Source organism: Miniopterus natalensis, chromosome 7, assembly GCF_054644295.1.
Source record: "Miniopterus natalensis isolate mMinNat1 chromosome 7, mMinNat1.hap1, whole genome shotgun sequence".
Classification (NCBI taxonomy): domain Eukaryota; kingdom Metazoa; phylum Chordata; class Mammalia; order Chiroptera; family Miniopteridae; genus Miniopterus; species Miniopterus natalensis.
The window spans coordinates 15439926-15455967 of record NC_142087.1 but is presented as its reverse complement, the minus strand read 5'-3'; the positions used below and the strand labels follow the sequence as shown (position 1 = coordinate 15455967).

Here is a 16042-nt window from a genome sequence, read left to right as displayed (position 1 = left end):
ATGACTCACACACTGGAAAGATTGTCAGCCTCATTCAAGTTAAATGACAATAAAGTCACACAGAAGTACCATTTTTTTACCTATCTGATTGGCAAGGAACCAAAATTTGAAACCACGGGGCCTTGGGCCCGCTGTAGGTGAGCTGGTGCTCTCTCCTACCTTCCTAGGGGAACGGACAGGGTCCAACCTCTATGGAAGGTAAATTGACAACATCTATCAAGATTGCACGTGTCCCCTAACCCAGCAATCCATTCTCGGGATTTATCATCTAATTAGTCTCACCCACATGCAAAATGACCGGTGTGCATTGTACACAGCTGTTCTCTGCAGCCTACACATGATCACGAACATCTGAAAACACCCTAAATGTCTATAGGAGATGTGGTTACCGCGATCATCTTACAGGTTTCAGCTCTAACTCTGCTTCCTCCTGGAAGCCTTCCCTGACAACCCAGGTGCCTCTCTCATTAGCTCTGCACTGATATGCCTATGTTGTCCCGAATCTGTGTCTGTCTTGCCCCTAGACTGGGAGCCCCATGAGGGTAAGACCTGGACCTTACTCATCTCTGCATCCCAGTGCCCAGTCCCAATCTGGCACAAGGGTGGGACATAGCTACATGGATGAATGAATGAATGAATGAATGAATGACACCAAAGTGGCTCTGGGCAGGAGTGAGATCTGGTGTTAACCTGTCAAGCAGCAGCCACTGCTCGTGACATCCACATGCTGCAGCGGGTAAGCATCCAGCTTCCACCCTAAGGCCCCAGCAAACAGCCTCCAAGCTGGTCATTGAACCTCCACTCCCTACTCCCTACTCACCCTTCGAAGCCCTGCCCTCACTCTTGCAATATGAGCATGAACAAATAAATCGATGCAGCCTCTGTCTCTGCGGGCATTTGGAAATAGTTATCAAATTTATCAACATGTGTATGGTTTTCTTAAATATCAGGTTTATTGCAATATATTAACTGCAGTAAATAAAATCCATCCCTTTGAGGGGTAAAGTTCATTCCATTTTGACAAACATGTACAGTCATATAACTACCACCGCAGCCATGATCTGGAATGGTTGCAACGCCCCAGAAGTTTACAGGCTGCTTGGTAGTTAATCTCGTCTCCCCGCCCCTCCCCACCTCTGACAAACACTAACCGGACTGCTGCCTGCCATGTGGCTTTGCCTCTCCCAGAGGTCGTGTCAATGGGATCACACAGTAGGTACCTTTTGAGTCTGGTCTCTTTTCTCCACATCATGCCTTTGAGATTCCTCTACATTTTTGGGTGTATAAATCAATAGTTCATGCCTTTTTATTGCTGAATAGTAGTTTATTGTTTATCCAATCACCTGTTGGAGGGCGATTGTTTTTGATGATTGTGAGAAAAGCTGCTATAAACATTTGTGTACAGTTTTATCACAATTTTCACTTCTCTGAGGTAAATACCTAGGAGTAGGATTGCTAGGTCCTATGGTAATCATATATTTAATTTTATAAAAATTGCCAAATTGTTTTTTCCAGTTCCGGCTGCTATGTCCTCTCACCAGTACTTGGTATTATCCGTTATTTTTCATTTCAGCCATTCTAGTAAGTGCAGTGGTATCTCACGGCGGCTTTAATTTGCATTTGCAGATAATGTTGAGTAGCTTTCCATGTGTTTATTTGCTATCAATATCTATGTTGTAGAGAAGTGTCTTTAAATCTTTCGCCCATTTTTATTGGATTATTTGTTTTCTTATTATTGAATTATATTTCTCTTTAAGTATATTCTGGATACAAGTTTTTAAAATCATATATTACTTTTGCAAATATTTTTTCCAATCTGTGGTTTTCATTTTCTTAACTGCGACATTAGAAGAGAAGTTTTTAATTTTGATTAAGTCAAATTCATCTTTTTTTCTTTTTTTAAAATTTATCTTTATTGTTGAAAGTATTACAGGTATCCCCCCCTTTTTCCCCCTCAATGACCCCCTCCACCCTGCACCCACACTCCCCAGGCCTTCACCGCACTATTGTCAGTGTCCATGGGTTTTGCATATAAGCATAGAAGTTCTTAGGTTAATCTCTCCCCATCCCCACCCCCATCCCCACCTTCCCTCTGAGATCCCTCAGTCTGCTCCATGCTTCTATGTCTCTGAATCTATTTTGTTCATCAGTTTATTTTGTCCATTAGATTCCACATATGAGTGAGATCATGTGATACTTGTCTTTGTCCGCTGGGCTTATTTCACTTAGCATAATCCTCTTTCTTTTTCTTTTATGGTTCATGCTTTTGTATCTTGTCTAAAAAAAAAAAATCTTTGCCTGACCCAAGATCACAAAGATTTTTCTCCTATGTTTTTGTCTGGATGTTTTACAGGTTTAGGTTTGACATTTAGATTTGTGGTCCATTTCAAGTTAATCTTTGTATGTGGTACGAGGTATAAGTTGAAATAATTTTTTTTTTACATGTTAATGTAGAATGCAAATTGAACCCTAGAAAATAACCCTACTTATGTCCTCCCACAAATGTACAAAATGATCATTGCAACCTTGATTGAAAAAGAGGAACATTGACAACAGCCTTTGTGGCCCCACTTGAAGACCGGTTCAGTCACATTGGCACATCCTGCCATGAAAACACTGCGCAGACGCAGAGCTGGCGCCGGCCACCAGCACCAAGCAGCCGGAGGGCTGTGCGCTGCCGGGATCCATTCAGACGGGTCAGTGTCCATGCTGAACAGTTACATGATGCTTTGAATGTCGTCTTATTCAGGCCTCAGAAAGGACCAGACCTCTTTATGGAGTGATGGAGAGAGGTCTCTATCCAGTGTGCGGTTAAATAACAAAAGGACAGAGCAAAATAGTGGGTGAAGTTGGCCATCATGGGTAAAACACTCCTATGTGGATTTCCTTGCATGTTCATAAAATATCTCTGGGAAGATTCACAAGAAATGGGTGACAGGGGCTGCCTGGGGGAAGGGGTGCTGGGTGACCGGAGGCCAGAAGTGGGAGAGACACTCACTTTCACTAAGCACCTTTTCTTACCTTTGAGATTTTGTGCTGTGGATATGTAGTATACATTCAGAAAACAAATACAAAGAGAAAATTAAAACCAAACAAAAACACTCTACTTCTGCAAGGGCACCTGGTCAGGGAGAATCTGCCCAGTGTGCACAGTCCTCCACAGTTTGGGAGATTCTCTCTTGTTCCTCAGGTTTCCTGGCACACAGCAGTTCTGCCAGGCCAGCTTGATGGAGAATGCCTGTCTCAGATGGAGCAACTGAGGCTCTAAGAAAGGCCGGCATTCCTGAGGGCTCCTGGCCCAAACCCAGGTACCGTCAGGTATCTACCAGGGCCAGCGGGGTTAAAAGCCAGGGAAGAGGCCTGCAGTCCCACCCTGTGGGGACCCAGACAGTCACTTAAGGTACAGCTCAGAGACGAGAGCATCTGGAAGCTATTGCCAGCCCCCACCCCAGGCTGCGGAGGAGAGATGGGTGGGAGCCCCAACTCTATGTACATCTGTTCCTCATCAACACTCATGCTCTGGACCAGGCTCCAGCCCTCACGCCAGTCACCTTCCCCACTGGGACCTGAACAATGCACATAGATGGGGAGCAGCCCTGAGACCCGGGCCAGCACGCCCCTTTACCTCTCGAGCTTCAGGTTCCCCTAGTTGTAAGGATTAAATAAGCCAGTTCATGCAAAGCACCCAGCACAGTCAGCATTCAATGTGAACAATAGCTGTTAGCGTCTCTGCCCTGATATCCTCCCACTCTCATTACTGTACTGTAGGTGCCCAAATAATGCCAACGGGGAAAGTGCCCAGCACTGTTTGAAGCCTTCACTCTTTCAAACTTCACAACAGCTAGATGCTCCCAGTAGATTGGCTTTTCTGATGACCCAGCTGAGGCTCAGCAGTGTTGAGTAACTTGTCCAAGGTCACACAGCCAGCAAGGGCATAGTCAGGATCCAAACCCCTCCACCTTGCTCCAGAACCCCGACTCCAAAGCTCTCCCTGCACTGCCTTCGTGGATCCAGACCTCTTCCTCACTGATCCCTGATTCCTGCCAGAGCGTGTGACAGTGTCCCCTGCGACAGAGATGAACACTGCTCTCAACCAGTGTTGTTCGACCGAGAGGCGAGCACCAACAGCATGGCCATGAATCAATGCTCAACCCTCTAGCCACCTTGAATGGAACAAGAACACAGCAGAGGCAAGGAGACTGCCGGGAGGAAGAGCGGGGCTGCCAGCGGCCTCATTCACAGGCTGGGGCAGCCACTCGGCAGGCCCAGAACAGCCTGGGGAGGTGGAGCTTGAAGGTACCCCCCACCAGAAAGAGCATGAGCTGTCCATCAGCCTCACGTCCAGGGATCTGCCTTAGAGAGCCAGTGTCCATGTGGACCGGGAGGCGTGAATGAGGGCTTTCCCTGTGGCCCTCTTAGAAACAGAAGGAACCACAGCCCAGAGGTCCATCGGGGCTCTGACTCCACTGACAGGGTGGCCCCGCCACTTGGTGGCAAACTATGCAGTGATGAAAAAGCCTGACGCAGGGCTCGGGAGCTGACGTGCCGGCCAGACCCCATTGTGCAGAGGACAAAGGGAGCTGCACGGCTGGGTGTGCAGGGCGCGTCCCTCTAGAGCTTTCTGTGCGTAAAGAGCTGGGGAGGGGCGTGGAGGGGACCCAGACACAATTTTAAATCTTTGCTTTATATCCATCTAGATCTTCTCTCATTGTTTTACTAGAATAAGAAAAGAGCGAACAGCATGCAGCACTGTGCCCAGCACATGGAGGGGGCTCACCCAAAACTGATGAAGGCGCTTTGAGCCCCCGGTGACTGCTTGGTGCCAGGGTAGAGCTCTGAAGGGGGCAGCCAGGCGGCCCTTCCCCAGAGTGTGGCAAGTGCCTAATTGAGAGCAGTTTCATGGAGGTGGCAGGAGAGGGATAGGAAAGCCGAGACGAGGGGACAGTGGGAGTCTGAGGCCTAAGTCTTCGGGGGATTTATCGAGTGCTTACAATGGGCCAGGCGCCAGTCAAGCATGAAACCTTCCGTTATCATCCCCACAGTGCAGCCTGGAGCCTGGGGAGGGAGCGATGGGCTGCCCCCCCCCACCCTCCACTCACAGCGCTCCCTGCCCAACCTGAGCACTGCACCGGGAGTCTGAAGCCTGGCTTGTGATCCACCCTGGCCTCTGCTCGCTCCTCCCTAAGTCCCTTCCAGTGATGAGGGCAGCCAGCAGCCGTAGCCACTCAGCCAAGAAGGCTGGGAGCGATTAGAGCCTAGCCGCATTTTTTTGGACAGAGGCGCCTTCTGCATTTTAATCAAGCAGGGCAAGAAGAGAGCAGTCCAAATTGCTGCTCTCCAGCCGAGCTGGGGCAGGGCTGAGGGAGATCACACCATCGGGGAAGGGGAGGGAAGCTGCGTGGACGGGCTGGGAGCCAGGGTGGGCAGGGAAGCATGAAGAATGTGGGGAAACCCTGCCCCTGGGACCTGATGGAGAGCATCCCCTTGAGGCAGCAAATGCTTGGGACTCCACTTTCTCCCTCATTCCTTCCTGCCCACTCCAGGCTCTGGAAAAAAATCCTGAGTGGCCATTTAAGCCTCGGGGACGATTTCTGGTCCTGACATTTCCTCCTGGTAATGATCTTTTTCAGGGGAGTAAGGCTTGGGTCCCTTCAGAGGGTATCGGGCAAGGAAAGCTGCAAGGCTGGAGCAGGAAGGGAGGGGTGGGGTCCATCTCATGAAGGGGAGGTCAAGCCTGATTCTCCGCGCACACACACCCCGTCCAAGCAGAGCACCAGGTAGGTCGGTGAACTCAGCCCCTCAACCCTGGTGAAGGGCGGAGATACAGGCAACAACCAGGCCAATCTGGAAGCTGAAAGGGGCCTCAGAAAGGATCTGCATTAGAATGGTGAAATAATAGTAATAACAGTAATTCCTAGCAGGTACTGTGCATTTAATTCTCATCATAACCCTGGGGACCGGGCCATCCCCATGGAAACCGAGGCACGGGAGGTTAAATGGCTTGCCCACGGACAGACAGCTGGAAAAGAGTGCAGCCAGACCAGACCCCTCCTCAAATGGACGAGAAAAGGGAGGCCCAGAGATGGGCAGTAATGAGCATAAGGTCGCACAGCAAGTTAAAGGCAGGGCAGGGACTGTGAGGGCCTTGACTCTCAGGGCTGTCTGTCCCTTTTCTTTGTTCTGCCAGACTCTCCAGGATCCAGGAATGTGCCCATGTCATTCCGAGGGCCTATGGACTCAAGCTTGGGCCCCATTCTCCCAAGGGACCCAGCCTCCACTTGTGGAGAGAGAGAGAGAGAGAGAGAGCCAGGTTGAGAGAGGAGGTAAATTTAGGCTGAGACTCCTGTCTTCTCTCCTCCTTTGGAAACCCCCTGTCTGTACCCCCAGAGCCGGCACCTAGATGAGTCCTTTCAGGAGTGTCTACCCTTCCCACCATTGCTCACTCAGATTTGTCCTTTGTCCCATCCCTGCACCCTCTGCAGCCTCAACGCCCCTCCCTCTCCTGCTTACTCCACTCCACAGTGCCCTCCTTTCCGTTCCGTGAAGATGCCGAGCTCATTCTAGCCTCAGGGCCTTTGCACTTGCACCTTGATGTACTGTTTCCTCTGCTAGGGTCACCCTTCCTTGGAACTTCATGTGGCTCACTCCTTCTCTTGGCTTAATGTCAGGGAGGTCTCCTCTGACTTCGAAATTCATTATCTGAACCCTTCTTGTTGATTTGCTTATATACTTATTGCCTGTCTTCCCCGACTAGAGTATTAGCTCCACGAGGTCCAGGATTTCCATCTATTTTGTTCACTGCCCCGCACATAATGAAATGAAGGCACAAGCCCCAAGGAAAAGCTGGGCATTGGGAAGGAAGCTTATCTCAGGGAAATGCTGCTAATCTAAAGATTCTGCATTTTGGAAAGTATCCTCAGACACCCTCTGTTTTCTCATCTGTAAAATGGGGCTGATACCAGCAGTGCCTTCTTGCTGGGTCATCGTGAGGATTAAATGACATCAGGCCTATGAAGCAATCAGCCCAGTGCCTGGCAAGTGGTAAGTACTCTTGAATATTGACAGTGGCTCCTATTATTATTATTATTATTATTATTAGTCTCTTACCCCGAGTCCAGGCTTGACGTCATGAGTTGCTGTCTGGTGGTCAAGGAAGAAGGGCTCAAGGAGAGCCTGGTCTCGGCACTGAACAGTAGGGTCCCTGCTGGCTCTTTTCATTGTTTTTTAATCCTGACCAGAGGATATTTCCATTGCTTTTCAGAGAGAGTGGAAGGGAGGGAGAGAGAAAAAAAGCATTGATGTGAGAGACACATTGATTGGTTGCCTCCCGCACACGCCCCCCATGGAGGGTCCTTCTGTCCCCAGGGTTAGACGCAGGTGCAGAGGCGAGGGAACAGCCTGAGGCCACCGGCCCCTAGGGTGATGAGGCGGGTTTGAACTCAAACCTACCTGGCTCAGAGGCCTTCCAGGGAAAGGGGGGAGCCTGAGGAGGGAGAGGCTTGTCGCGCTCTTCTTTCGGGGTAGCAAGGACCAAGATGTCACAGGATGAAGTCAGGCGTGGAAAGGACACCGCGCACGCTGCATGTAATGCGGTCTTTATGGCTTGTCCTTTACCCCTCTCTGGACAGTTCCACTGAACTCTCCCCTCTTCGCCTCCCCAATAAAAAGCCCGGGGGGTAAATGAGCCAATATCTCCGTGCTCCAGGAAGTGATGGAAGAAAGCTTAGGCCAAGAAAAAGTTGTCTCGTCTCCACGGATCCTGGGGCGCAGGGAGCATAGCCACCGTTGCCCTCTTCTGCTGACAGCCCCCTTCTCCACGCGCAGCCAGCCCTGCCCACTCCAAGCCTGTGGGGCGAACGTGGCAGCTGGAGAGGTCGGTTGGCATAGCCCGTCTCTGGGGCCACCGTGGTCGGTTCAGCAGTGGGAACGGGACTCCATCGGAGCCAAGGGATGCCTTCCCAGGGACTTTACGCGGACTTGACAGGGAGGTGCAGCAGTCAGGGACGCCTTCAGCCGCACGCTCCGGAGGCTAGAAATCCAGCGCTAGCCGGGCCACGTTCCCCCTGCGACGCTGGCGGGACCCTTCCTTGCCTCTTCCTGCCTTCGGGTGGTGGCCCGCCGTCCTTGGGGTTCCTTGGTTGTTACATCAGCAACAACCCTTTTTCCAAATAAGGTCACATTCTGGGGGTTAGGATTTCAACATGTATTTTGGGGGGACAGAGTTCAACCCAAAATAGTTAGGTTATGCTGCCAAACCACATAGCCCAATGCAACAAAGGTTTTTTTCTTTCTCGTGCTTCTTGTCCCCAGTGGGGAGCATCAGGTAAGCTCATTGAAACCACACAGGGACCAAGAATTTTGAGCGGTCGATGCTGCAGATACCTCAATACAAGGCTCCTGCTCCTCTGCAGTCAGGGAAGGAAGTACAGAGAATCACACAACAGTTCTTAAAAGTGTCCAGTGAAATTCAGTGGTCAAAGCAAGTCATGTGGCCATGGCCAACTTCAAGAGGGAGTGTCCTGGCAGGAGGGGAGACCTGGAAACCTGGTGCTAGGGATGGTCACACACTGCCATTAAATTCTCACATCTTCATGTTTGCAATTACAATTAACTATTAATACCTTCCAGCAAACCTGGGAAAGTGAGTAAATTTTGGATAAAGTGGGGAAGGGGGTAGTAGGGAAACCCAAGGGGAAATGAGCAAGGTCATGTCAAAGACCATCAGGATGTGAAAGAAGAGTGCTCCTGTGTGATACTAACCTGTACCATCTCCTTAGATCTTCAGGACTTTGAAAGACAGATATTATCCCCCATTTTACTGAGTATGAAACTGAGACTCTGCAACTTGCCCAAGGTTCACAGCCAGGAATTAACTGAGCAAAGGAAAGAGCTGACTGAAGCTGTATTAGTTCTTAGTATTTAAAAAGCCATTCCCAAATTTGGTGGCTTAATACCACAAACATTTATTATCCCCAACTTCTGTGGGTCAACTGGAGGGTTCTTCTGGTCTGGGCTGAGTGGTCTAGGATGGCCTCACTCATGGATCTGGGGATTGGTTCAGTGTCAGCTGGGGTAACAGGCTGACCTGGCCGTGCGTCTCTCCTAATCCAGCAGGCTAGCTAGGGCTGCTCCCACATCCCAGGTGAGCGAGAGCCAGTGCACAGGCCCTAGAAAGCCTTGGGAGCCTCACATTTGAAAAGGTCCCATTGGCCAAAGCAAGTCACATAGCCAAACTCAGGCTGGAGGGGTGGAGACATAGACTACGCCTCTTAATGGGAGGGCCTGCAGTCATGTGGCAAAGGCTCTGGTTTGCAGGGGTTGGGTGAGCCTGCTCAGTTTTGCAATTTACCACCAAAATAAAGCCCTATGTCTAACAACAGCGAATCAGTTAAGAACATCCCAGCAGCGCCCCAGCGGAGGCTTATGCCGCCATTAAACGTGTGTTTATAGAAGAATCAACTGCTGAGGAAAGGAGTTCATGATATAGTGTTAATTAGGAAAGACAGGCAATAAAATATGCCATTCTTATGCACAGGTTCCCAGCCATCGGACTGTCACAAAAGTAAAACCTGACAATACTTAGGGACGGCAGGAATAGGGAGTGAGGGAAACGCTCGTGCACAGCTTGGCAGTGTCCTGGGGCTGGCACTGAATATGCCCCAGGTCCCAAGAAGAGAGCACTCTATAAGTGCCCTAGAGGAACCTCTGATCATAGGCATGGGGCCCGGTAGGAGCAGCTGCAGTTGCCTCCTTAGGAATAACAGAAGAATTGAATCGACTCAAATGCCCATACTCTGCGGGCTGGATAAAGAGCAGTATTGAGGCAATAACTGCACAACAGCAAAAAGAGCATGGCCCTGGGCGCCAGATCTATATGTGGGATTTGGGTAGATCTGGAAAACACTGTGCAAGCGGGGCATCGCTTATAGCTAAATAGCATATACAGGCTGCCCCCAAAAAATGTACACACACTTTAACAGCTGATAGCTCAATTTTGAAAGTGAACTGTATTTTAATAAACACTGCCTTTATAATTATTCAAAGTGTGTGTATACATTTTTGGGACACCTTATATTTTAAGTTTTGTGTATACTTAGTGTACATTATTTATGGATACATATCTACAGGCATATGGGCAAGGAGGAAGAGAAAATGAGGCTGGGAAGGAGGCTATGAGGGATGCCAACTTTATCTGTAATAATATTTCATTTCTTTAAAAACCTGGGACAAATTTGCAAAATGTTAACATGCAAAATGTTGACATGTATTCATCTGGAGTGATGGGTACGTGGGGTTATATTATCCTGTGCACTTTTCTGATTCCTTTTTTCAAAAGGTAAATCCAAAATAAGTAAAATTTTTAAAAGATAAGAGAATGTTCCTTTGTATTTTGTTTTGTTTTGTTTTTGCTAGAAAAGCCATCCAAAAACATATGCATCTTTACGTAGAGGGACGTGATTAGGAGGAAAACACTCCAAAAGGTTAGCTGTGGGTTTTGCCTCACGCTGGTGAGAGCTCAAGCAACATCTATTTTTATCCTCTTGCTAATATATTTTTTCTGATGTTTCTATGAGGGACATGCTGTGCTTGTTTAATAAAAACAAACAAAATGCAGAGGACCCTCTTGGTTCTCTGGGTCACGGGCTCCTCTGAGCCTCCACGGAGTCCCAGGTTCCAAAATAGATCTGTGCTCTGACCGGGCAGGCTCATGCTTCACGTCCTGGAATGAGTGCCAACACCGGCTCAGAGGCGGCCGAGCTCGCCAGGCCTGGGATAGGACTGGTGTGGCTGGGGGCCCAGGCTGGTGGCACAGCAGAGGGAACATGCCCTCCACCCAGGTCCCCTCAGCTTCTAAGGCAACAGAGCCGGGACACTCCCATTATTCAGAGGGGAAGCTGAGGCTAGGGTGGGTACTCCCAGGAAAGAGCAACAAGAGTTGGCAACACCAAAGGCAGCTGTGTTCAAGGCCTGTCTGCCTGAGAATGGACTGGCGCTGATAGGCTGGGTGACTTTGGACAAGTCCCAGAGTGTCTCTGGGCCAATTTCTCTGGCAGCATCAATGGAAATAGCCCCACTTTCTGCTTCACCTTTAGCTATCAGACGGCCTGAAGGACATTTTTTATGCAAACAGATGCTAGCTCTTTCCAATAACACAGATAATATAATGGCTACCAACTATTGAGCACTTACTTACAAGCTAAATACTTAAATAGCATTTTCTCACCCTCCCCTCCTATGGCGATTATATTTTCCAACAGCACCTCCCATCTCCCATTCTTAAACCTCAGCAGTCTCCACCAACAGCTAGCCTATTCCCCCTCTCCCTGAACTTGGGTGGGACTCTCTGACTGCCTCTGCAGGCGGAATGTAGAAGAGCTGACCCTGCGTGATTCGTGAGGTTAGGTAAAAGGCCACATGCCTTCTGCCTGACTCTCTAGAGATGTTTGCCCTTGGAACACAGCCACCATGCTGTGAGGAAGCCCTGGCCACATGAAGAGGCTGGGTGTGGCTGACAGCCCCAGCCCAGGTCTTGGATATGTGAATGGATAAGCTTTTGGATGGTTCTGGGCTCCAGCCTTCAAGCCTTCAAGCTGCTCCAGCTGATGCCAAATGGAGCAGAGTCAAGCTGTTCCCACTGAACCTGGCCAGAATTGCGCATCTATGAGTTAAATAGGTGTTGCCAGTGTTTTAATTCACTAAGTATTGGGGTACTTCATTAACAGCTCTAGTAACTGAAAGAACCTCCCCCACGCCTTGCTAATGAGAAACTGTTCTCTCCATTTTAAAGATAAGGGAACCGAGTCTCACCTACTAGAGTGGAATCCAGGTTCAGTGCCAGAAGTGTGGGGCTCTTAATCGTTAGGCCTGGGTCAAAACTCACCCTTGGATCCCTTCTGATCTATCAATTGTGTTGTGACTCTGGGTTTGAGGCAGCGGAAAATGGAGGTGGGGAACAGTTGACAGACTGTTGTCTGGGTGGAAGGTTTCATGGGGACACAATGATTCTTGCTCCACAGACTCACCCCTCAATCTCTAGGGGACACTGACAGATCATCCCCAGGGATGTAAGTAGCCCCAGGGCTTCCTGCCAGGACCTCACCACATTGCCATCAGTGGCCCCAAGAGATGCCCAGGTCATGTCCTCAGGGGCGTGAACAGTACAGTGCAAGAGGCTTTGGGTGTGTTTTAAGCTGCCAGGTTGCAAGCCTTATTTATTACCCTGGGTGTTGACATGCAGGGAGCTGAAAGGCAGGGAGGGAGGGGGGCACTGGGTTCTGGAGATGCGGCCCTCTTCTTTGGATCCAAATACTTGAGGAGCCTCAAATCAGCAAGTGGCCCTCCAGGAATGATTTGTTTTCCCTGCCTTTGTTCCCAGGATCAGATCAGATCTTCCAGGAAAACAGATTCCAGTGTGTTGCCTCCCTCTCTGGGTATGTTTTCTCATGAGCTAAGTGCGTGAGGTGAGGATCCCTGGCATCCCTGGTTATGCCGAGGCTCCGCTGGATCAGGGTGGGAAGCCAGTTCACTAGGTGAGAGGCCAGGGTGGGGGAGCAGGTGAGCAGGTGTTTTATGCCCACTAATACCCATCTCCCTTCTGGTCACTCTACCCTTCCCTCAGTCCCTTTGGGTCCCATGAGGCTGACCCTACTCTTGCTCCCAGGTTTCTGCCTTGTGCCTGGTGAAGGTTGTGTAATGACCAGTGCTGGAAGAATCCAGGAATAGCTTGATGGGGCAGAGTAGGGGAATAAGAAATGGGGAACTGTGTTTGAGACCTTGAGGGTCATGTCTAGAAGGCAGAGATGGCCCTGGGTCTGGAGCTCAGAAATGGGGCCGGGACCATTAGTTCACACACAGACCATGCTGATTACCAAAGGCCCTTCCAGGTCCAAGGTGGAATGTTGCCTTGGGGCATTGGCACATGGGCTCCCTGAGCTTGCCAACTGACCCCAGCTGGTGTCTTTCCAGTTCTGTCTCTGGGTCCTGCCACCAGTTCCTCATACCTGCTACCACCTTGACACATGCTGCTTCTGGTGGTAATGGCTGGTTCCAATTTCCTTGAAAGCTGTGAGGTCATTCTGTATAGCTTCTGTCTCCAGGCCAGACTTATGCCCAAACCCCCTTGGACACTGACCTGGAGGCCTGTGTTTAAAGGTCCTCATAAACTTGACAGTTTATGAACTTTCCCTAGAGCTTGCTCGCCTCTGCGGGATCTCCAGGAGAAGTGGATAGAGCCTGCTTACTCTCTCCAGTTGAGGAGAAGAAGGAAACTGTGGCCCAAAGCAGTCAGTAATCTGTCCAAGGCCACCAAGGTCTTTGTCAGCCAGGCTTGCCCTGTTAGTGTAGCCCATAAGCTCCGTCAGGCACTGCGGTAAACCCTCAGCCTGTATGAACACACTTCCCTGCAAGGTCAGAGGCGGTCCGACCCCTGACAGTTGAAGCGGAGGTGAGACCAGGGCCCCAGCACACAGGAAGCTCAGCGAACGCTGATGCCCGATAACCAGCTGCCTTTCCTTTTCCTGCCCAAGCCCCACACACCTGGTTGAATGTTCTCAGGCCCCCGGATGAGCCCACAGTTCGCCACTGTCCCAAGCAGCCTGCCCTGTTCAAAACTCCAACAGGATTTGGGAAAACAAAGGGAAGAAAACAATGCCCAGCAGCCGGATCTGCCCCCGCTCCGGGGGGCGGGGAAAAAGCAGAGAGAGCCAGAAGGCAGCCCACCCAGGACAGCCCCAACCCAGCCCTGCCCAGCAATCCCCTCGCCGAATCCTTGCCCTCATCCGGTTAACACTCCAGTGGGTTGGGGGAGGAGAGATAGATATAACTATGACACGGAGAACAATTTAAAATAATTATGTGTGCTCTCCCGGCCCCAGCACTGCCTTAACTCGCTTAATTTTCACACCCTGTGAAATGGATGGTACTTTCCTTAATTTACCAAGAGGAAACAGAAGCAAAGAGAGGTTAAGTGACTTGCCCAAAGTCGAACAGCTGGTAAGTCGAGGAGCCAGGATCTGAAGCAGTAAACAGGTAAACGAGTTATCAAAAATCCCTCAGTCCCCTGCTGAGGACTCATACATTCCTCGCGCAGGAGATGGGTTTTCTCAGCTGCTGGATCGGGATTCGGAAGCCCGGAGACGTGAAGCTGCCCATCCCAGGTCTCAGGGCCGGCAGCTGGGGAACAGGCTTTAGAGCCAGCTGCTCTGACTCCAGGGCTGCATCCCAAGCTCTTCTCCTGACCACCTGCCTGCCCCTCCAGCCAAAGGCAGCCCCAGAGCAGCCTGCCCCAGAACAGCAAACCTGTCAGTACTGTCACAGGAACTGAGCCAGGGCCACCTCAGGGCACAGCATCCCTTGAGGCCCCGAGGGAGCCAGCTCCACTTCCCTGGCCTTGCGAGGATTTTCTGTCCCCTGAAGCAGGTTGGACTGACTGCGTCCTCCCCAGCCTCACCCCTCTGCCCCCCCTCTGCTCTCTCCCAGGTCGTTCCTTGTGTTCCAAGTGCTAACATGGAACTAGAGCGGGACGTGCTGGGCGGGCTGGGGGCCGAAGGGAAGGCATGGGTGCTGAAATTTGAGATCCCAGCCCTCGTGGGAGGAGGCTGGAAAGGAAGAGACCCGAAGAGAAAGCTCAGTTGTGTTTGATTTTCTGAAGCCGGCAGCCTTGGGGGTTTGGTGTTTGCGTGTGAGCCTGTGCGTGTGAGTCTGTGAGTGTGTGCGCACGTGTCTGTGTGTTGTCTTCTTTCCTGAGCTCTCACAGGGAGGCCAGGCCCCCACTGGATAATCAAGGGGCTCCGGGCCCGAGGCAGAGCCAGGCCGTCCACAGACGGGGTAGCAAGAGGGCAAGTGAGGAGGAAGGAAGGGAAAGGGGGCCGATGAGGAGCGAGGGAGCCTGGGAGGGAGCCGGCGCGTGGGAGGGGCCAGCCCTGTGGCATTCCGAGTATAAATAGCTGTCTGGGTGGAGCTTGGCCAAACAGGGGTTTGCAGCTGCAGCGGCTCTGCCGGCAGACCTGTCCACTGTTGGCCACAGTGGGCACATCCTGGGCTCGGAGCGGGGCCCTGGGGGCTCTGACCAGACACCCCTCACCATCACCACATCTTTGGATGTTCTCCTGGCCAGCCATGCTGTTGGGTGGCCTCCTCCTCACTGTGGCCACCATGACTGCGGCCTATCGGAGGGGGCAGGAGATGGGAGGCCGCCGCCTGACACACCGAGTCCAGAATGGCCAGTGCAGCTACACCTTCATTCTGCCTGAGCCTGAGTCCTGCCCTCGAGGGCCTGAGGCCTTCAGGGGCTCCAACAGCCTCCAGAGGGACTCGTCAGCCACCGTACTGAACCTAGGCGCCTGGCCTGCCCAGCAGATGAGACACCTGGAGAAGGTGCTGGAGAACAACACGCAGCGGCTGCAGAAGGTACGGCTGGGCCCGCAGCGGGTGTGGTGGGCAGCGATTGGCAGCTGGAGCATCCACCCCAGAAGCCTCCCCAGGCGCAGAGGGCCAGGCTGATGGGACGCTTGTCTCTGAAGTGTACAGATTGAGATAATGAGGCCCAGAGAGGGGCAGGAATAAGCCGAAGGCCACACAGCAACATTGGGCAGGGTCAGAACTGGCAACCTGACTCCCTAACTGCCATTCATTCGTTCACCCAATAAAAATTGGTTGAGAGCTACCTTGGGCCAGGCCCTTCTTAGGTGCTGGGGATACAACAGCAAATAAATAGTATGTCCCTTTCTGGACTAGTGGGGACAGAGGCATAAAGAGATGAACAATAAAAATCTACTATGTCAGATGGTGAAGCAAAAGGAAAGAGGGAAAAAGGGAAGAGGTGACCAGGGTGGCTATTTGAGGTCAGATAAGTCAAGAGAAGGTGACATTTGAACACTGAGGACAAGTGAAGTGAAGGAGCAGCCCATGCAGGTATCTGGGGGGAGTGTAAAGGCTGTGAGGTGGGAATGCAGGCTGTGAGGTGGGAACAGCAGGATGGCCAGTGTGCCTGGAGCAGGGCAGAGAGGAAGGCAGACAGAGGGGTGAGGGATGTGACCAGAGA

At 51.2% G+C, this 16042-nt stretch overlaps 1 protein-coding gene across 1 annotated transcript in view; it reads left to right on the top strand.

Annotated features, from left to right (window-relative positions):
* Positions 1-14998: 14998 nt before the first annotated feature.
* Positions 14999-16042, top strand: part of ANGPT4 (angiopoietin 4) — a 31397-nt gene continuing 30353 nt past the window's right edge. The window contains exon 1 of the mRNA XM_016200592.2: positions 14999-15408. Within this exon, the coding sequence (XP_016056078.2) occupies positions 15100-15408 (309 nt within the window). The 5' untranslated portion in view covers positions 14999-15099. The remainder of the gene's footprint in view (positions 15409-16042) is intronic.